Here is a 22,131-nt window from a genome sequence, read left to right on the forward strand (position 1 = left end):
CCGCGCACTACCCGTCCTACGTGGGGCCGCAGCTGGCGCCCGCCTGGCCCGCGGGGCCCTTCGACAACTCCATGCTGCACTGCCTGCAGAGCCGCGCCGCGCCGCTGCCCGTGCGCCCGCCCAGCGCAGGTAAGGGCCGGGGCCCCGCGTGCTGCGAGCAGCTCGGGCTGGGCGGGGGCGGCTCCTCCTGCCTAGAGGGGACCGGGATCGGCGCGGTCGTGAGAACCCCTCGGCACACGAGTGCGGGCCAGCCGCCTTCCTCCCCGCCAGCCCGCCGGGTGCCAGGGCAGCCGTGGCCGAGATTTCCCCGCGCTGGGGGCGGCCCCGGGGGCACGGCCGCCCCCAGCGCTGCGCCCCGCTGCCGTGGGTGTGCCGGGCAGGCCCGCCGGCGGGATCTGGGCATGGGCTGTCGGGCGGCGCCGGCCGGGTCCGCCCGGGGAGGGGAGCGCCGGTGTCACTCCGTGGGGATGGCCTGCTCTTCGGCTCTTCTGTCCTGCTAGGCTTTCTCTTTGGATTTCATCGCTGCTGGCTTAGGCCGAGCCTGCCAAGGAGTATCCCGGGCACACGGATTCACTACGGCTCCTCTTCTCTTCCTTTCCTTTTTTGCCTTGTCTTGCCTTGCCCTTTCCTTTCCTCTTTTTCCTTCTTTCTTTTTCTTCTTTTCCTCTAAACAAAGGGGCTAGTCCCCAAGGACATCTTTCTTCTCCTCAGAGGAGCCGAAAGCAATCCCTCCCCTCCCCCTCGGTGTTACCTACTGGATTTAGAGGACTCCTTTCCTAGTACGAGCTAGGGAACAGAGACGAGTTTTTAGAAAGCCGCGGAAAGCAGAAGCCGAGCAGGAAAGGAAGCCAAGGGAGAAAAGCTGGAAAGCCTTCTTGCACGCAGGATTGGAGTGAGGTGTCAGGACTGGCAAAGTTCAGGGTTAGGAAGAAGGAGGTCACTGGGTTGTGGATCAGATCCCCAGGAAGAAACCGCGTCTCCTGCCGAGGGAGAGGAGCGTGGGGTGAAGATCCACGTGGAAGACAGACAGGGGGAAAGTCATACAGAAAGGGAAGCGAGGAGAGTAATAGAGAGGGAGTAGAAAAGAGGAAGGAAGGGGCAGGGTAACCCTACATTGGAAGAGGTCAAGAACTGCAGGGAAGGGCGAGCGGGCTGGTTTTCTGGGCCTGGATCTCTTATTCCCTTTGCACGCCCGGTCCTAACACAGGTCACGAAAGCGCCTTTTGCTTTTGGTGTGTGTTGGACTTGCTGTTAAAGCCAGGCCAGCCCGGGCTGCTCTGCTCTTCCAGAGCGGCTAAGACCCGGGGCCGATTCCCTGCTGCGGCCTCCCGCGGAAGCACCGCAGCCGCTCCCGCTCCTACTGACCCGCGCCTGGCTAGGCTTCCCCCCCGCTGTCCGCAAGAGTCGGTGACCTTGCGACCGAGAAGGTGTGGGTTTAGGGACAGGAGCTGCAGGTCCCTTGTCACTGCCCTTTAGGAAAGTAGCAAGCCAAGTATGCGGGGATCCGGCCCGCAACCTACAGGTGTTCCGCAGCAGGTCTTTTAACACCTCTCTGCGCCCCTGCCACAGATCGGCTCTGACCTGAAACCCGGGTGGGATCTGAGCGCAGACTGCCAGGGTGGGGGGTTATCCCGACACTTCCTCTAAAGTCCTTTGGGAAGGTGTCAGGGTCCGGATCTCTTCGATTCACTGCGATCAGACAGAGGCGAGAGCTGCCCCTTTGATCCAAATGCTCTTTTGTTTAAGAGGTTCTCTGCGGAGCATATAGATAGATAGATAGATAGATAGATTAGATAGATATCCATATATAATATGTGGAACTCAAGGCAGAGCTGCAGGTTCAACTATATGTATTATATGTGTGTGTATGCATGTATACACACACACACATATATATATAAAATATACACATATATAGAGAGAGAGAAAGTGTTCAACCTGCAGTTCTGCCTTGAGTTTCATTCGCCTTTGATATATACTGCAATAATCCTAATAATCGTATCATAATAATATTACTGAATAATCGTAATACTCATGGCATTTATTATGCTGGCCGCTGACTATTAAAATCGCTGTACCTGGGCAGCATTGATAACGTGGCTGGTATCTACCACGGATTTGGGTAGCGCCCTGTAAAATTTCCGTAGATTTTCTCTTTTAGTCCTGGGGAAAGGGAGGACTAACAGGAGAGAAAATTGAGTCTTTTTTTAGAGAAGAAATGAGTGGATGGAGGGAGATTTGAATAAAGTTCAAAAACAAAACTAAAACTAAAAAAAAAGTTGAAAACTTTGTATAAAGTTTCAAAATGTTTTGTATACAGTATCAACTTTTTAAAACTTTATAAAGTTTCAAAAAGTTTGTACAGAGTTTCAAAACGTTGAAAACTTTGTATCAAGTTTAAAAACAAAACTTAAAATAACAAAAAAAAAGGGCCCCAAACAAAAGCAACTGTACTTTTCCCGTCATGTTAGGGATAAAAATCGTTTTCTGTCCCCGCGAGTTAAAATTCTGCATTAAAACAAGACCCAACTCTGTACAGTTTTTTTTTTTAAATAAAAAAGCAGCTCCGGCAGAACAAACGGGAGGCTCTGCCATCGAGCTTTTTGCCTTAGTATGTCAAAACCAGATCGCATCATCGCCTTCCCCGGGCCGCAGGGGGCACACAGGGGTCTCCCGGCTTGGTCCGGGGGCTGAGCAACTTGCACCTACGAGTTGCAGCTCCGTTCTTCCTCTCCCGTTGCAAGGGCGTTTCTCTGGAGCTGGGAGCAAGCAACCCCAGTGCCGGGGAAATCTTATTATCACCGAATTTCTTTTCCCTAGATACGAAGGGGACATTTTAAAGTCAACAGTTGAGACAAATAACAGTTTAACTCCAGTGTCCTTGAAGCCTTAAGCATTTTTCCTGATTACAGCATTCAATGGCGGCTTTTAGTGGGAAGATTAATAAATCTTAGTGATGTGTTGAGAGTTACAGGCTGACAGCGGGCTCTGCCCTGCTCTGATTTCTTTTCTTTTTAACTTGTCCGTTTCTGCAAAGGAGAGGAGCAGGATTGGATTGGATTTTTTTTTTTCATTCAGGCCAGCAACAAAGGGTGTCTGTAGGCAACATGGTTGAGTGGCATCAGGGGCATTTCTTCTTTGACGTTTACAAGATCCCGTTCGCTTCCCTAATGAGCGGGGCGCAGAGGAGTAACGAAATGATGAAGCAAGGAGGCGGATCAGGGCAGGGAAGCGGGGGACACGAATAGCTCGCGAGGCTGTGATCCCACAAAGCCGGCTTCTTCCTCTCTCCGGCCAGGAAAGAAAGTGACCCTGAAATCCTGGCCCTGCAGTCGCGGCGCTGCAATAGCCAGGGCGGGCTGGGCAGTGCGGAGAGGGGAGGCAGCCGCGGGGGGAAGCGCCTCTTCGGAGAGTTGGCTTTTCCTTGTCCTCTGCCCCTGGTTAGGGGGTCAGTGGTTAGCAGAGCGCTGTGATCAAATGCTCAGCATTTTCCCTGTCGCTGCATTTCCTAACGAGCCGGAGCAGCCCGTCTCCCACCGGCTCCGCGCGCGCCGCGGGGTGAGCCGCTCGCGTCTGGCCGCGGGGGTGTCGGGCGCTGCAGCCCCCCCGGCGCAGCCTTGCCGGCGCTTGCCTGCTGGGCAGCGGCTCCCCCAGCCCGCTGTGATTCCCCACAGTGGGGTCGCGAGGCCCCGCGAGCCCCCCGGCCTGTATTTGTTTGCAAGGGGGCAAAGCACCGGCGGCAGCGCTTTGATTTATTGCTGCGCCGTACACACACACATAAATAAAATAGAAAGTAAAAAAGGGGGTAGGGGGAAGCCATCGGACCTCGCCCCAGTCTGCAGCAACCCCGCTCGGAAGGTCTGGGTTGATCCTCATCAGTTGAAAATGGGGGTGTCTCACGCAGGGGGCAGAGCCCCGATCCTGCTCCCCCTCCAGGCACCGCCGTCCTTGGGATCCGGGGCAGGGGCTGCCGGGGGGGCTGCCGCTCGCGGCCCGGAGCAGGGCGGGCAGGGGCTGTGCGGGGGGCCCGGCCCGGCTCCGCTCCCGCACGGCCCCGCAGGCCGGGACGGAGCCGCGGGCTAACTGGCGTGTCCCCGGCAGAGCTGCTGGAGGACCTGTCGGAGAGCCGGGAATGCGTGAACTGCGGCTCCATCCAGACCCCGCTGTGGAGAAGGGACGGCACCGGCAACTACCTGTGCAACGCCTGCGGGCTCTACACCAAGATGAACGGCCTGAGCAGGCCCCTCATCAAACCCCAGAAGAGAGTGGTGAGTCCGGGCCTCCCTGGCTCCCCTTGAGCGCTCACTGCCTCACCCAAGGCAACATCTCCTCTTCGGTGCCTACAGATGTCACTCCAGTAGTTGCCCCAGGAATCAGAACTTGCGGGAGAGATGATCTCCTTTATTAGACCAACTCCATTTTTGCAACAAAATTTTTGTTTTAATCTTGATTTGCAAGCTTTCAGGCACATGCACCCTTCTTCAGGCATAGAAGAAAAGAGTGTAAAAGTTCTCCTATTTAGAAATGAAAATAGTTGCCCCAGTGTGTCGAGTGCCTGGCACAGAGAGTGGCCTGGTTTCCTGACAAGCAGAGATTTAGTTCAAGGCAACTGAAAAGCCCTTTTACCTCCGGTGAAGGTGCAGGCAATCCTGCTTGAAGCCAAGTTACCTGGCTGTGCTCTAGCTAAACTATGAACCACAGTGCTCTTTCTGCCCAGCACCTAGGCCAAAAGGTCCCTTTTTTGCCTGCAAGTCAAAAGGCAGCTTTTTTGCTGCCTTTCCCTTACTTCATTTGGCTTCCCTGCCTGGCTCCTCTTTATGCCATAATTGACCTGAAGCATAAACTGGGGAAATAACCCTTAGCCCTTTGAGCTGGTTGCATGTAGACTGGTTATAATTTGGCTTTTTAAACTGAAAAGCCCTGACAGTGCAGCCTCACAGATTTTATTAAAAAGTATGCCCTGAAAATACTGGAAGTTTCAATGATTTTTTTTCAATTTCAAAAATAGTTTGTTCAGGGAGCTAAGAATTCCTGAAGACCAGCTTTTGTTTGCTGCAAATTCATTTTTTGGGAGAGCAGGGACATTTTATATATCATTCAAAGAAAGCCAATTGTTTAAACAATGATGATAGCCTTTGTTTAATTTTACTCCCCAAAATGAATCAAAGTTTGTCTGAGAAATAGACACTGAAAACCAGGAGGAGGGAAATAAATATTAAAAACTACAACCCCCATTTATAACTCAAAGCTGGCATTAAATAAGAAAAGAGAAAAATTAGCAAGAGAAGAGTTGCATTATATGTTTAATAAAACTGGGTGGAGAACAGACATATAGGAGAATACTCTTTTCAATAATGGCCAGTAGTGGATTCGTTATAATAAATCATACTGGTAAAATCCAAACTGATGTTTGGATCCATATATGAGGAAAGTGTATCAACCTGATCAAACTTTCAAGCGCCTTGCAGCCACCCCAGTCTGTCTGTGTGTTCATAGTTCTGTAATATAAAAAATAAATCCCCTTTTAAAAAAATTAATAATGATTCTATCACTTTCTCCAACACCTCACATTACTGGAAGAAAACAAGCCAATGACCTTTCTAGAACCCCACTTTTTTCATCTGTTTAAACCAAAGAATGAATTTAACTCAGAAGTTAAGTATTGGATGCCTATTTTTGAAACTGATTATTTAGCAAATGTCAGTAAGTAGGGAACAAAGACAAGGCACCGAGCCATTCCCTCAGTTTGTGCCTAATGTCTGACCTCCGCTGGCTTCAGTGCTATGGCACCGCACAGGTATATGCCAGCTGGGCATTTGGGTGGTGAGATTTCTGATCAGCTTCATTTTTCGTTTTTGGGACGGGGAGGAGATAGAACACAATCAGACTGCAGCATTGTTTCATTTTGACACCACAACAAAACAAACACTTGCAGTGTTCTGAGAAATCTCTTAATAAGCCATTTCTCATACAAGGGTCCTAATTATATATTGAGTGTGATTGTGTATTCACAAACTTGGAAATAGGTTAAAATGGAAAATGTGGTGAGAACGATAAGCACACTCAGAGCACTGTCCTGCTTTTGCTTAGGACCATGGTAAAATTCCTGAAGCAGAGTAGCTATTTTAGTTCTTTACTTTAATATTTTTTGTAAATAAAGTAGTTTATATGCAAGAACAAAACAACTAATTATAGCTATATAAAATACAGAATAAATTGAGTTGTGTAAGTACATGAAAATGGAAAGTAAAGGAAAACAAAAAGAAAATTGAAATAAGGTCTAACTACGTGAATTTTGTAGTAGTATGTCACTCACCAAGCAAGCAAATGTAACATATGCTTTGGGATCAGTTCTTATCTTACAATATTCCTGTTGAGTTCAGTAAGAATTTTGTCTTAAGAAATGCCCAGAATTGGGGCCCACACAGTTTTTTATTTTCTCTTAGTAATTATCATGACAAGAAGTTCTATTTCAATGCTATTAATTTAAAACTTAAAAAATATGTAAGTATTTAATGCCAGTGTTGCAGCCTATACTACAGCCTGGGAATTTTTTTTTCAAAATGTGACAAGTAACTTTTATTTATATAATTCCCAGCTGAGACAATTATATTTAATTTATAATTCTCTTTCTTAGATACAAAATTACAGTTTACTGTTAAGTGACATGAATGGAGACCTAACTGTGGGTCTGAACTTCTTTTTATTCTCAAACTTTTTTTTTTTCCATTTGGTAGGTGTCTCAGTGGTATCAAAGGTCACCAAATATATCTCGCAAACCAGCAATAAATGATTCCAAATGGAAGGGTGTATCCCCAGCTAATTACTTCTGCTTGTGAGCTTTTTATTTATGGTCATGACAGGATGTATGTGTTTCTCTGAAGCTCACTCTTCTATGCAAAATTGTTCAGCTTGCAAACACATAACTGCACACCGATTTTTTGACAATGCAATACTTTGCAAAATAACAGATTTATGAGGTAGCTTGAATTCCTTGCTTGTGATGAATGTAAAAGAGATCACTTGTTACAGGAACTTTTATAACCCATTCACCTTCATTTCACATGTTTATGAGGACTGGCTTCACTTATGATATATAGCCTGCAGTCATAAAGCTCTTTGTTATATGGCCATTTCTGATACAGGGTTGCTTCATCTTGGCTCCAAACTCCACTAAAGAGTGTCATAAATGCCTTGTTTGTAAGATGGACCTTGTTGTCACACATAGATTTTCTGATTTCTTAGAACATTAAGAGAGAAAGATCTGTTCTGTAATTCACATTCCTGAAGTTTGTTATTTTTTACTTGATGATAATTTTTTAAAATTTTTTTTGCAAAATAAAACACTGATGTACACACTCAGGCCCTTTGATATCCACTCCCTATTCCTTTCTTTGTCAAAATAGAAATTTGGTATTCTCAGCCCTTCAAGTGAAGTTCAGCACATGAAAATTAAGCTGTCTTTTCTGCTTTTTACAGAATCGCTAACATACTACAAAATTCCTTTTTCGCAGCTGTTGTGCTCATGTGGGAAGGTGATTAAAAGAAGCTGATTTTTTTCACCATTACATTGTAGTAGCATGTTATGAGGAGGGAGAATGGTTTGAAAGTTCTGTAGAAGAAACTTGTAGACTTTGGCCAGTTTTCTTTTTATGCAACTCTGGCAAGAGGCTTTCATATTCACCTTGTCAGAGGAAGTGAAGGTGTCTGGTGGTCTGAGCATAAGACCTCAGATCAGAGACTTCGGAGTTTTAATTTTACCTTTGTGATTGACTTATCTAGAACTTCAGACATCTCATAATCTCTTCTAATCAATTTTACAGTCTATAAAATGACCATAATAACTTAATTTGGGGCTTTAGTGAGACTTTATTAGGCCATACTGTGAAGCAGCAGTAGAAAACTAATCGTTATCCTAGCTGCATTTGCAACAATGGATTTTAAAATCTAGTCACTGGTAGATTCCCCTTTTCCGTGCAAAATATGTAAGCACTGTGTTTATACTGTATTTGTTTGCTGATTTTTGTGTTTACTCATGCTTGTCTCTAGCCTTCATCAAGGCGGCTTGGTTTGTCTTGTGCCAACTGTCACACCACAACCACCACCCTGTGGCGTCGGAATGCAGAAGGCGAGCCAGTATGCAACGCCTGCGGCCTTTACATGAAACTTCATGGGGTATGCAGCCACTTCAATATTGTCAGGGGCTATTTCAGTCTATGTCTGTTTAATTACGGCCCAATGGATGTATTATGGAACTTCTATTAACTTCGATATGTTCCAAGTACTGTCAGGAGCAAAGTCTAAGACCTCATGGAAGTCAATGACAAAGCTTGACTTTAATGGTGTAGAGTCAAAGTCTAAATAAGATAGCTTAAAAATTCCATTAATGCACATTACCTTGAGTTATAAGAAAAAAACTACTTATCATATAATGCAGGAGACAGAGTTGCTTATAATTTTTCAGTGAATTAAGAGCATTTAAAGTGTTTGGAGGTATAGCTATACTGGTATAATTTTCGTACTGGCAACCCCCCTCCCCAATAGAGATGCAACTTACATCAGCAAAAAAGATATAATTGAAACCTGTTCCCTGAACAAAATAAGTTATACTGGTAAAAGAATATTTTTCACACTCCAAATGCACATACCCATGCTGGCAAAACTTTTGGAAGTGTAGACTGAGCCCTAGACAAATAATGATGTTGCAAGAAAGTAACTGTACTTGTGAATATAATGGAATACATTTAGGGCTAGACCTTGGACCCTCTTATGCATTTGTGGGTAAAATTACATGCTTGCACAAGTGTTTGAAGAATCAGAGTAGCAGAATTTACCAGTGACTGGTCCAGTGTTTGGGGGTTTTTTCCAAAGAGATTATTAAATCACAGCTGTAAGCACTACAGTCACAGCGAGTACAGTCCTTAATTATATTTTCAGCAGTTTGTATTCTTAAATATATTAAACTTAAGTTCAGTATTTTAGGTATGTAGTTTCCATTTAAAGGCATTGATAATTATGCCTGTAAAATACAAAGCAGATATTTAGGCATTTTTTCTGTATACAAATAAACTTGAATATCATATGTTAATGCACACAGAGAACTACTTACAATAACACATGCTAAGTTAAATATGCTCCTGCTTTATAAATACTTATTCAGAAGCCTGATCTATACAATTAGGTGCCAGTAGGAACAGGCACAGGCCCATCGTAAGTGGCTTTCCCCACTTGCATATATTCATTCCAGGACCAGTCCGTGCAGCATTACAATTTAACCCGGCTGTCCTTTCTCAGGTAAAATGGCTGATGCTAATGAGCATTTTGCTTATCTGATAAATGAAGGCTTAGGCCTTTATGGAATCTCTGCTAGAACACAGGAAACAGTAGTCATTTTTGAATGATGAGATTTGATGTAATCTCTACGAAGTAAGACTTTAAAGTGGACAATTGCAACTGATTTTCCTGGTGTCATAATTTGACTTTATATTATAATTTGATTTCTTACGACTCTTGTACATGCAAAACTTTATGATCTGTGTGGATTTCTTTTACAGGTTCCTCGGCCTCTTGCAATGAAAAAAGAAGGAATTCAGACTAGGAAGCGAAAACCAAAGAACATAAATAAATCAAAGCCGTGTTCTGGTAAATATAATATATTAAGATGATTGGCTGCAAGTTTTTTTTTCATACTGGAAAATATTTGTTTTTAATTCCAGCTACTGCCATTTCAGGTAACAATAATAATGCAGTTCCTATGACTCCAACATCCACGTCTTCTACTAACTCAGATGATTGTAGCAAAAACGCCTCTCCAAGCGCACAATCTGCAGCCTCAGGGGTAAGTGATAAAATACTATCTGTATTTGTAAGCAAGCAGGTCACTGTGTAATATGTTATCTCAACTTTTATCTTATCTAGCAGTACAATAATCTAAACAAACTTTTCAGTTTTGTTAGCTGATACTGGAACAAGATTTTCTGAGGAAATTGCATATAAATGTAAACAAGATGACAAGCTGAAGTACTTTACAAACCTCTTAATTAAGATCTATATAATTTTTATTAAGTTAACTAAAGCTTAAATCAAAATGTTCTGTTTTCAAAGTTTTGGTTGTTTCATTTTAAAAACACGTTTTAAGAATGCATGACATATCGATAACCTCAAAGAGCATTTGTGCACATAAAACAAATTCATTGGATACAGGCCTGTGAATATATATATAAATGAAAGCACTAATACTCCCATCTTTTCCAAAACTTTTTAAAAATATGCACAAGCCTGTGTGCACATATACACATGCACACCCATAATTTTATGCTCCCTGTAAAAAGCAGTAAAACTCCATCTTGTTTTTGTATGGAAGCAAGAAGATTGGATTAAAACTACAGTGTGCACTTAAGGCATGAATTCAAAATGCATTGAAGACAATAGAAGGGCTCCCATTCAATTCAACAGCAAGATTAGGCGTTTACAATCTAATCAATCCTACAAATTGTACCGTACCTTCTACTCTTGTCCTTGTACTCTTGTGGCTTTAATGGCAGTAGGGGAGGTGCTCAGCACTTCATAGGATTGATCCTATAAGTACTTTCGGATTGTCCTTGGTTTTTTCAATTTATTTTCACCATATATCCAAAAGGTCCTCATACCAATGCATAAGACCTCAGTATTGCCTCTGGTTAATATTTGCAAGAGTGAATACTATATATAGGTGCAAAGTAGATTCATTTATAACCTCTAACATTTATTTATGTATACACATATACACACTCCTTTGATCTGTGCCTTTAATCAACTATAACGTTTATTTAAAAGCTGCCCTACTGTTACATTTGCTGCTCCTTTATTAAGGAAAAGACTGTTGTTTATTATAACTATTTTTCAGTGTCTTATGTCCCCCAGTGGAAATTCCTTCCAGTGGTTTCTTTTTGAAATACATAATTTTACTTTAAAAAACAAACAAACTCTAAAATGCCCTTTTAGCAATTATAGTTTTTAGGGAATCAGTTTACCAAAATGCTGCTCAGCTTTGGAGGCACTGGATTTTTGGTTCTGATGTCATCAAACAAGACTATAAAAAGGGCCTGTCTTAGACATGAAAGAATTCTGAGAATCCAATAAAATAAACAGAGCACATCAAAGGGAGGGAATTCTGAAAGTGAAACGTTGGTCTAAAAATGAAAAAAAAGGGGTAGGGGAAGCTTCTGTCTCCTTTTATGTCTTTTCTTTTCCAAGATATTTGATAAGAAAAACTGTGAAGGGTTAAATTCACTTGTTGTACACATGGATTACTTAAAATAGGATTGCTGTTTTGTGCATGGTGACCAGGAACAGTAAATTTAAAGCATTAGCTAACATGATACCACAGAATTGCCTATAAATGTATGCATTGTAGAATAATAACATCAAATGGTGTGGTTATTGGTAAAAGCATACAGTGAAATCACAAGTTCTACTAATTTAGGCAAAAGTGAAATCGAACATGATATATGACAATGCTTAAAAATTAATCAAATAAAACAATATAAAATATTAGGATGAAAAGTTAAAAACAGGGCATTCTATTTGATTTTGGCCCTTATTCCTTGTGCAAATACTGCAAACACACCTGCAGAGTATAGGACAGGCTGTGAATTGCTAGAGAGGAGCCAAATTGCATGATAATCAGATTTACACCATGATCAGAATTAAAAGCTTGACCCTCATTGGTTGTATTGAAGGCGGTTGCACTGGGGCTGTGGAAAGTAGAGCTCATTTAAATAACTCCTCCATTTCCCACATGCTGTATTTTTTTCTTTTGGTTCTGCTTTTGGTCTTTTCACCAAACTGTCCCTCCATGTAGCCTTCTCAGGGTTGAGCCTTAGACCTGACAATCTTCATTTTATTTTTTATTTTCAATTGCATAGACTGCTGTTTCTGGAGTAGAGGTGTAAGGGTGGAAAGGCAGTTTGTTTCCAATCAAATCAGATGGCTAGTTAGGAGTTGTTACCAACCAAAAGGAATGTGCAGCATACACAAGTCTTCTCTAACTTACAGCAAGGACAAAACTGGTGCAAGGGCATGATTATACCATCTTTGCGTTGTGCACGGGTTTTGCTGCTGAGAACCATGTCCTATCTACCCGGTCCTGCTGAGAGCAGGACAAATTCCTGAAATAAGGAAATAAGTCACCTTTGGCTGCTGTGAGCATATGCCAAGAAGAAGATCCCAGGGTAGAGACCTGGAGAGCAGCACTGAGGCACGGTCTTTAAGATGGGTACGCTGACTCCTTTCTAGTAGTAGGCAGACACGGGAGCGAGTGGTCAGTGTGTTGTTTTGGGAGGGCTCCCAGATGTGCCATGGTGGTGACTTAGACAATTCTCTGTTGTCCTTGATCTTCTGCTTCATGCAAGAGGAGGAACCTTCTTTTACTTCCTTGGCTCCTTTACTAGGGCCAGAGATAATCTGGCCTTTTATATTAATATATGCAGAATTGCTAATGGCTCTGTGACTTTTCCCTACCCATACGTAGATATAAGTCATTTGCTGATTGTCTCTTGTAAAAAAATATATATCAGAGTGAGTGGAAAATGTGTGCCATAAAACATGCAGAACTTAGAGCTTTTTCATAGAAAGCAGACTTGTGGGGACTCATGCTGACTTCACTGGGAATTGTATGAAGTCTACAACAGTAAAAATACCTAGTAATCATGAACACCCATACTAAGAATCGAATGTTTGAAGTTGCTGGTGCAAGGGAAGCATGTTTTCTATACCCTTGTCCACTCACTCGTTCCTATAACTTTGCCTCTTTTAGACCATCAGTATTTAAAGTGTGAAAGGAATAGGACAGACTCGCAGATAAGAACAGAAGGCGGTGTTCTTTATAACACGATCCTGTTGCCCTTGATAAAACTTGGAGCTTAAGGGACATTTATGACATCTATGGACGTAGGCTTATTCTTGGACTTGAAGTACTGAACATTCTCAATGCTTAGTGGAGTCATTTGTATTTCAGGGCAGTAAGCCCTTAATCTGATCATATCCTAAGTATTTTTGTATTAATACCTAACATTGTACCTTGTTTTACTTTTTTTTTTCAAATTAATTTAGAGTTGACAGTTTCACAGCCAGGAATTTGTTGATAGAACAGTGTGTCAGACACTGACTGTACAGACTTTGTGTGTACAGATAGGATAATGCCTAAGGGTGCGTTGTGCCTGTTTAGTACTTTGTCTCTCCAGCAGTTGTCACTGGAGATACCTTTGTACTGTGGATGATTAGACACTGGAAGCTCAAATCAGCCATATAGTCTACTAAGCTCATTTCATGCAAGTTGTTGTGCTGATGCTTTTTTTTTTTCCTTGACCACCCTATTCATTATTCTTTGATAAATAGAAAAAGGGCAAATTAATGTAAAAAATACACTGGGGCAAAATATGATGACGTTTTGAGCAACTCTTTCCTAAAATTTACAGACATCTTGTTATTAAGTGAATCAGAAGAAATGAATTCCTTTACTGGTACAAGAGTAATTTATTATGCCTTTTGTGGGAGGCTGCCAGAAGAGTTCCTAGCAATGTGGAAATCTAATGGAAATGAAATTCAGCAGAATTTGTGTTAGCAGCATTCATTTTCAGCCCTACCTTTTCTGTTTCCTGTACCAGTGATAGAACGGGAGAGTGGGAGAAACATTTAAGTGTCTCTTAAAACCACACATTTATAAAAGGAATTTTACTGATGCTATTTTTGATACAAATTAAACAGCAACCTAATTGTTATGTTCTAGCTGAAGATTAAAAATTTAAAAGATACGATGAATTACTAGGGATAGACACAAATGTTACTATTTGGATTCAGCTTTCAGTTTAGATGTGTTTGGATCTGAGACTTTGGGTAGTCCCATTGCAAAGATAGGAGCGATTTGTAAAATTCACAGCAGGTTTTAGGATTGAACTTTGGCCCTGCCTTTCTGAGGAGCAGAAGAAATGAGTTTCCTCTGTTATTAATATAGAAAAAAATCTAACGACCTGTTATATGAAGTTGCTGTTGTCTTCATAAAAGATTTTTTGAACATTGAGAACTTACTGCACCTGTCTTATGACCAGCCACTCTCTTGATGCCCCCTAAACTGCATAAGGAAAATGCTGCAAACAATGATATGCCAACATCCACTACTATGGAGTGTACACCTTTTTGTCTACATGCAGAGGCTGCAGTGGACACCATTACAAGCAGTACTTTATTGTCATACCAGGACTGAAGGCAGTGTGAAAATCCTATAAAGTCCGTTCTTTTTGGCAGTAGATGGAGCTTTCACAAATCAGAGCTGTTGCGAGCAAAGACACAGCAACAATGAGGGAATAATATTCTTTCAGAGGGAATAATATTTTTTTTAAATAATATTGTGCCCAACCATTGTTTGGAAGACTTGAAGGATGCCCTAAACCCTGTTGGAAGAGAAAGTTTGAGCCTTGCTGCCCAACCCTAGTTTGCAGATGATATTGGGGTGGCTCAGGCCACAGTTTTTCAGACATAAGGATATGGCACATGCTTTTAATGGCATGTGTAGCTATGTTCTGAAATTCTGTCCCTTAGTGCACTGAACAGGAATCTTGTTGTCCTAATGGGAACCAATGCACATAGTAAATGGTGCACTGTAGAAGTGCTAGGATTTAGGTGCTGTCCTTTCTATCTGTCTTTCTTTTCCTTTTGGGGCCAGGAGGGAGCATGCAAAACAGCCTCTTCTGCCTAATCACTCTCCCATGCAGCATGCATGGTGTTTTTTCTGTTACATGCTAGCATGCTGTGTTCTCTCTCAGGCCTGGAGGAGCATGTGTTCTTATTTTCATGGGACCATGATTTGGCCCTGTATTTCGTTTTACTTTACACTCCTGTGACAGCATTTTATTAGATTTAGATTTTACATTTAAAAAATAGCAGGCCAGATAATGCCCTTACTTACAGCCCCAAGCAAAGCACTGGCACTTAAAAATAATTTTTGTTTATATGAGCACGTGTATTTATTATATATTATCCATTAATCCATATCACTTTGCTTTTATAATGACCCTAGGCAGCCAAAAATGGAGCCAGCACAGGGCAATTTAGAATTCTAGATACAGATGTTGTTTTATTTTATTGGGTTTTATGCAGTGGAAATCAGTACAGAGTTTTCTTAGCGAGGCCATAAAAGTAAATAGCATGATCATGATCATATATCTTATCATGAAATTAGTGCCAAATTCTGCAAAAAGATTTAGGACTAGATTAAAAAAATATTTTGGAGATGTAATTCCCCCTACTCCCTTTGTATCTACTCGTTCTGTGGTTAGAATGGTTAGGATGCTCAGTTAGGATCTGGAAGACCAGAGTTCAATGTTCTCTTTTGTTAGAGAGGAGGTGAACTGATGTGTCCCATAAGCATGTCCACACCACCATGTGAGAGGGTCCAGTGCTGTATATGTTTCTTTCTAGCCCTTATGTTGACACAAATTCACAATTTACAAAGTCACTTGGGACAAAATCCAGATTGGTAAACTGGACACCTAAGTGATATTTAGGCAGAATTTAGATGCTTAGTTTGCAAAAAGGGATCCAGAATACCCTCACTCATTTGGCCTTGGAGTTCATTAGATGCCTGCATTTCAGACAACAAAGTTCTCTTGACACCTAAACTTGGCTTCTGTGGGTTCAGTGTAAACGATATTATTTTAACCCCAAAACATGATGAGAGGAGAAGGTTCTCACCTTTTGCATGGTCCAGATGCTACTTCTCAGGAGAGACACCCTGAGCAGTAGACTACAAAGCAGTCTGCTTGAGGTTACTTTCCATGCCTCCTCATGAAGCTGGACAACTGGCAGCCAGGCATGCCAGAGGTATGGGCCAGGAGGAGCATGGGAAGGAGCATAACTTTGTAGCCATGTTGTGAACGTGTAGATCATAGAAAAGTAGGGCTGGAATGGATCTCATGGGTGCATCCAGATTTGTATGGACATTTGGTTTTCCAGGGACAAGTAGCAGCAGTACACCTTGCACCACTGCTACTTGTCCCCAGGGAACACCTGTGTGTGCCATGCACACTTTGGCATGTGGCAGGTTGCCGCAGGTGGAGTACAGGAGGCTCAGGCTAGCACAGGGCTAGCCCTAGCAGCCTTACCTGGGGTCCTGGGGCCTCCTGGGGCTGCAGCTGCAGCAATTCTGCTGCGCAGAGTCTGGATGGCAGCTGTGGGCGGCATGGCTCTGCTGTTCAGCAGCATGTGCTGGCTGGGCGTGCACTGTGCCAAGTTTTTTTTTCCCCAGTTTTTTTGGACCCCTGGATATCCAGAGGTCAAAAAAACATGTGGAAAAACCAAAAAAAAAACAGTGCACTGCATGCTTGGGCAGTGTACCTTTGCAGTACAGAGAACACTGCACTGTGTGATATGTGGTGCTGCAAACAATGTTTGCAGAGCCACATATCTCATGACCACTCTTGTCTGGACACACCCCATGAGGTCATCTGGTCCAGCCCCCTGCTGAGGGCAGGATCATCCCTGACTAAACCATGCCAGTCAAGTGTCTTATTTAATCTGCTCTTGAAAATTTCCAGGGATGGAGTTTCCATAACCTCTCCGGGTAGTCTTGACCAACTTTATAGTTAACAAATTCTTTCTAATCTCCAAATTAAATTTCCTTTGCTGCAGTTTGAGACCTTTGCTCCTAGTCCTGTTCCCTGTGGCCACAGAAAATAGTCTGTCTCCAGTCTCTTTATAGCCACCCTTCAGGTATTTGATGGCTGTTATTAAATACCTGCTCAGTGCTCTTTTCTCCAGACTAAATAATCCTCGTTCTTTCAACCATTCCTCCTAACTCACATTTCCCAGATCTATAATTATTTTTGTTTGCTTTCTACTGGACTCTTTCTAAATTTGTCTACATCTTGAAGTGTGGGCCCAAAAGTGAACATTGTACTCCTGGTGAAGCTTCACCAGTGCTGAATAGAGCAGGAGAACCACTTTCATTGATTTGCAAGTAATGCTCCTATTAACATACCTCTGTATACTGTTGGCTTTTTTTCTTTTTTTGCAGCAAGAGCACATTACTGGCTCATATTCAGCTTCAGGTCCATTGTAACCCCCAAGTCATTTTTTGCACTACTGCAGCCTAACCAATCATTCCCTGGTCTGTGTATGTGTGTGCAATTATTCTGGCCCAAGTGCAGGATTTAGCAGTTCTCATTGTTGAATTTCAGCAGATTGATTCTGGATCACTTCTCCAATTTATTAAGTCATTCTGAATCTTAATCTTACTCTCCAGAGTGTCTGCAACTCCACTCACCTTGGTGTCATCAGCAAATTTGCTAAATGTGCACTCATTCCCATCCTCCAAATCTTTAATGAAAATTTTAAACAATACTGGACCCAAGACAGACCCCTTGGATATTCCACTTAATACTTCCTCCCAACTAGACATTGAGCCATTGATGATTTCTTGAACACAATGATCCAACCAGTTATGTAGCCACCTTACAGTACTTGCATCTAGTCTGTATAACCTTAGTTTATTAATGAGAACGTTATGAGAGACTGTGGCAAAAGCCTTGCTGAAGTCAATTGCATCCACTGCTATCCCCCAGCCTACAGAGCCTATTATGTCATCACAGAAGGTAAATGAGTTGGCCAGTCACAACTTAACGAATCCACGTTGGCTCTTCCTGATCACTGTGTTCTTCCTAGGTACTTAGAAATAGATTCCTTGTTGGCCTGCTCCATGAGCTTTCCAGGTAACCAGGTCAGACTGGTGTGTAATTCCTCATATCCTCCTCTTCCCATATTCTCATATACCTCCTTCTCCCCTTTCTTAAACTGCTTTTGGTTTACCAGTGTTCCAGGAGTAATCCCGACCTCTGCGAGTTCTCAAAGATGATATCCAATAGTATCTGTATCTAGTTTGGCCATGTTGAATTGAGAGTACTGGTAAAACGATGCCTCTAGTATCAGCTGTTGGGATTACTTCTGTTTTTATACAGTGACTGCCTAATGTAAAATCATAGAGTCACAGACAATTAGGGTTGGAAGAGACCTCAGGAGGTCATGTAGTCCACCTCCATGCTCAAATCAGGACCATCTCCAACTAAAATCCCAGCCAAGGCTCTCTCTAGCTGGGTCTTAAAAACCTTCAAGGATGGAAATCCCACAGCCTCTCTGGGTAGCCTGTTTCACTGCTTTACTACGCTCATGTCTAACCTAAACTTCCCTTGTTGCAACTTGAGACCATTGCTTTTTGTTCTGTCATCCGCCACTGAGAACAGTCTAGGTCCATTGTCTTTGGTAACCACCCTTCAGTTAATTGAAGGTTATTATGAATGGTCTAGATGGCCTGAATGATATAGAGAGCCCTCTGCCCTGAGTTCCCTAGCTAACGCGGTACAGAGAGTTATCTCTTGTTTTTTTCTCCTTGTAGCTCCATGACTCTTGCGGTCTTGGTTGCACTGTAATACCCCTTCAGCAGGAGGGTCAGAGGGTGGTCCTGCCCTGACATGAGAAGTGAGAGATTGAGTTTGAGTCCCTTAGGCTGAAGAAGGCCTAGAGCCCAGGCTTTCCACTTCCTGAGTGATTGTTATTACCACTATTATGAAAATAATTCCATTTCTAGTCAGTTAATTGCTTATTCTCAGGAGACAGATTGAAGCTGTGGATACCTCATTGATGGAGATGCCTAATGGGCATCCCTGAATGCCTAAACTCCAGAGAGGGATGGAATTTCAGACAAGTCTTTCTACTCGGTGTTTCCCACTGGTTAATTCTGGGCAGCTCGTCGACCATTGTGGATTCTCTGAAGTGCTCTTTGGAGGCGCTTCTATCTAGGGATTTGAGGCACCAACCTTCATTTCTTTAAATCACCATCTGAGGACCAAGCACATACATTTTAAGCAGGACAGTGTTTAAATGGAAGGGATTGACTTGCCTGTCTGGATTTTGTTCTCAAATGGTCACTGAGCCAAGGAGACACTCGGTGAGAGAATCTGGAGCCTAGCAGTTAGAATATTCAGCTAAGAAGTATGAGAGTTGGGTTCCAGTATCTACTTCAGTAAATATTGAATTATTTATACAAAGTGGGATGAGGTGAACAGGAGAGCTTGAGCGAATCCCATCCCTGATGGCCTGGTGGTTAGAGCAGTCTCATAGGTTGAACTTAGGCTTGTGTGAATAGGGACGTATTCAATTCAGATTTGGATTCAGCTGATTCGGAGGACAGTGATTCAATCTGGAGATTTGGAACACTGTCTCAAATTGATTCAGCTGAATTGGCTTCAGAATTCGGCACTGATTCAAAGAGATTTGGAGATTCGGCCATAGGCTATAATGGGGAATCACTGAAATACCTATAACTGTCATTTTTTGGCAGATTTGGATGAAAGCAGCAGGGATGGTAGCCTCTTCTGAGGGCATGAAGCCTGCCAAGTTTCATAGAGATAGGTGCAGAGGTTCCTGGGAAGCTGTACCTCAAGGTGCTTACAAACAAAACTTGTGTCATGTGTAACTGTGTATGTGTTAAGGCACAGTGGGAATGAAAACAGCAGGGATGGTAGCCTGTGCTGAGGCCATGAAGCCTGCCTGGTTTCAAGGAGATAGGTGCAAGGGTTTCTGGGAAACTGCAGCTCAAGGTGCTGACAAGCAAAACTTGTGATAGCTTGTAACAGGGGCGGTGCTCAGGCAGGAACAGCTCACAAAAGGCACAGAAAGGCTGCAGACTGAGGCTTATGTCCTGTTTCTACGTCCCTCCCCCAGAGCACTGTGATTGAAAGGGGACTCAGGGAAAGATCACAGTCACTGGCCAGCTACAGATGTCAGCTGTCTTTCCCACACTGTTCCCTCTCCCTCTTCTCAGTTTTTGTTCCCCTGAAAGATTGCCTTCCAAATCTCTGAATCTTTTCTGAATTGATTCAGAGCCTCTAAATTGATTCAGAGGGTTTTTTTGGTCTCCGGATTTGGTTTGGATTCAGTGATTCGGCCTCAGAATTGGGCCGAATCTTCTCCAAATCAAATTGGTGACCAAAACTTCGTACACTCCTATTTGTATTCATCACTGGTAGAGGAAGGAGCTGAACCCACCCATGGCTCTGACAAACTCGGGGAGTATCTTAAACATAGAGCTTTGGGGTAATGGGTGGAGAATGAGTGACATTTGCTCCCCTGTACATCTCATAAACCTATCCACCCCTTCCCTTTGCTTTTCTTACAGGCCTTCACAATAAAACGGCTTGTTTTGGGTTGACAGGAACATTCTCTGTTGAATGAAATGAAGCATTTAAGTTTCAGTGAGGAAAACAGAAATAATTTTGGGGTTATCTAAAGCAAATTTTTTGTGTTGATTTTTCAATTCAGCTGCCTGACTAAAAAATAATTTTTTTGCACAGCGCTAGACAGCAGTCTTGCCATCAGCTTGTCATAACCACACTGGAATGTTGGCTCTCTTTGGAAATTAATGAAGTATTATGTTGTTATAGTATGAGGAGAGATTAGACTACATGTAAACCAACACAATTTTAGTATAAGCAAAAGGATTAATAGGACCAGCATTAAATTATGACTTTATATAGTGATAAAGTCACTATATCAACCAGAATTCAGTTTTTGCTACTTAATTTTTAACTCAATCATTGTTAAGGCAAAGTTATACAGGAAAAGGAAGTGATGATTCTCAAAGAAAGTGCCACTGACCAGAAGGTGGGAATGGGGGCTGACAGGCAGGACACTGAGAATGGAAAATTAAAGGAACCCAACTGTCTTTACCAAAGCATGCTTTAGGCAACAAAGAATCTTGTAGGCACATGCTGTATAAATAAGGGTTACAATTTAAGCCACGCAAAGTCATAGTAAGGGAACAGGAAGCACATGATTTGTCAGTAGAGGCTTATCATAGGCCAAGCCACAATGCCTAGAATTTGGATAGAACTTTAGATCTTTCAGGCATTACAAAGCTTGCTGCATGTGCACAGCCAGATTGGGATGTGAAAGCTGGTATGTTTAGTGTCCCCTCACAGTACTTTGCGCTATGACACAGATTAGCTGAGAGTGGACGATAAGCAGGGATCTGGATTTTCTGTTCACCATGGAAAACCATGGATTTTCCCCTTTAAAAGAAAAAGAGCATGGGAACCTGCAGGTTTCCCTTTGCAGGCTGCCAGCATTCAAGTCTGCAAGGAGCTGCTTGGGGCTGTGGGGAGGGCAATTGGAGGCAGGGAGCACCATGTGCATGGTCAGGGGCAGGGCACTGGCATATCAGGGATGCTCAATACCACAAAACAGCAGGGGGCAGGAAGGGGGACATGGGAACAGCTGCCAGCTGGAACCACATCCTAGGAGCAAAGGGGCTAGGGAGAGCACTCATTTTCTATGATAAAAAAACAAAATCAAATGCCAAAATATAGGAATTTAGAATGTATTATATTATAAAGATTGAGGAATGGCTAGGCATCCAAATTGCTTTAAAATTATAAATATATCCCCCCCAAATTGTGTTCAACTAATATGTAGTGGTGTTTCATTTTCATTACAGAAAAACACAGAATTGAGGGGTTTTCATCAAAGAATTTGGGACATTTAAACAGAAAAAACCAGGATCCCTGATCATGAGGCACAGGGTCTGTGGGACATTGGCTCTGCCCCCCAGCATGCTGGCCAGTGCAGCTGAGTTAATGCATACACTTCATAATCTGCTGTTGCTCTCAGTTTTAGAAGCAGATAGCTGCCTGTGGGAGTAGGGAAAGAACTGTGCCTGGATTGATAAACCAGGTTTGTTCTCACTAAGTAAAATTTGCAGCTGCTTTAGTGTAAAGAGTGTGTGTATTGGTGGATGTAATTGGACTGATATTTCTAGTTTTTGCCTTTTGGAGAGACTTGCTTTCTGTGTCCCTTGAATTCATCCCATAAGACATAAGGCATAGATATCTGTGGTATATCCAACACTGAGCACTGAAGTGGTTAATTTTTAGGCAGATATCCTACCATTAGAATTTGCAGCCCTAAGTTAGATACCTAATCTTTTACAATGCCTGGGGAGACTCACTTTATGCATGGAACTACCTTAGCTAGCCAGTAAGAAATGATTGTGACAGAGGTTATTTTAAACTCCACCTCTGTGAGGTTTGGGGGGCTTTTTTTGTG

The 22,131-nt window shown here is 42.7% G+C and overlaps 1 protein-coding gene across 1 annotated transcript in view; it reads left to right on the top strand.

Moving 5' to 3' along the window:
- Positions 1–5: 5 nt before the first annotated feature.
- Positions 6–22,131, top strand: part of GATA6 (GATA binding protein 6) — a gene marked incomplete at its 5' end in the record, with an annotated part of 29,301 nt that continues 7,175 nt past the window's right edge. Inside the window, 5 exons of the mRNA XM_019541195.1 lie at positions 6–129; positions 4,102–4,268; positions 8,050–8,175; positions 9,555–9,642; positions 9,732–9,838. Of these exons, the coding sequence (XP_019396740.1) occupies positions 6–129; positions 4,102–4,268; positions 8,050–8,175; positions 9,555–9,642; positions 9,732–9,838 (612 nt within the window). The remainder of the gene's footprint in view (positions 130–4,101; positions 4,269–8,049; positions 8,176–9,554; positions 9,643–9,731; positions 9,839–22,131) is intronic.

The sequence above is a fragment of the Crocodylus porosus genome, unplaced genomic scaffold (assembly GCF_001723895.1).
Source record: "Crocodylus porosus isolate Cpor-Errol unplaced genomic scaffold, CroPor_comp1, whole genome shotgun sequence".
NCBI classification, from domain to species: Eukaryota; Metazoa; Chordata; order Crocodylia; family Crocodylidae; genus Crocodylus; species Crocodylus porosus.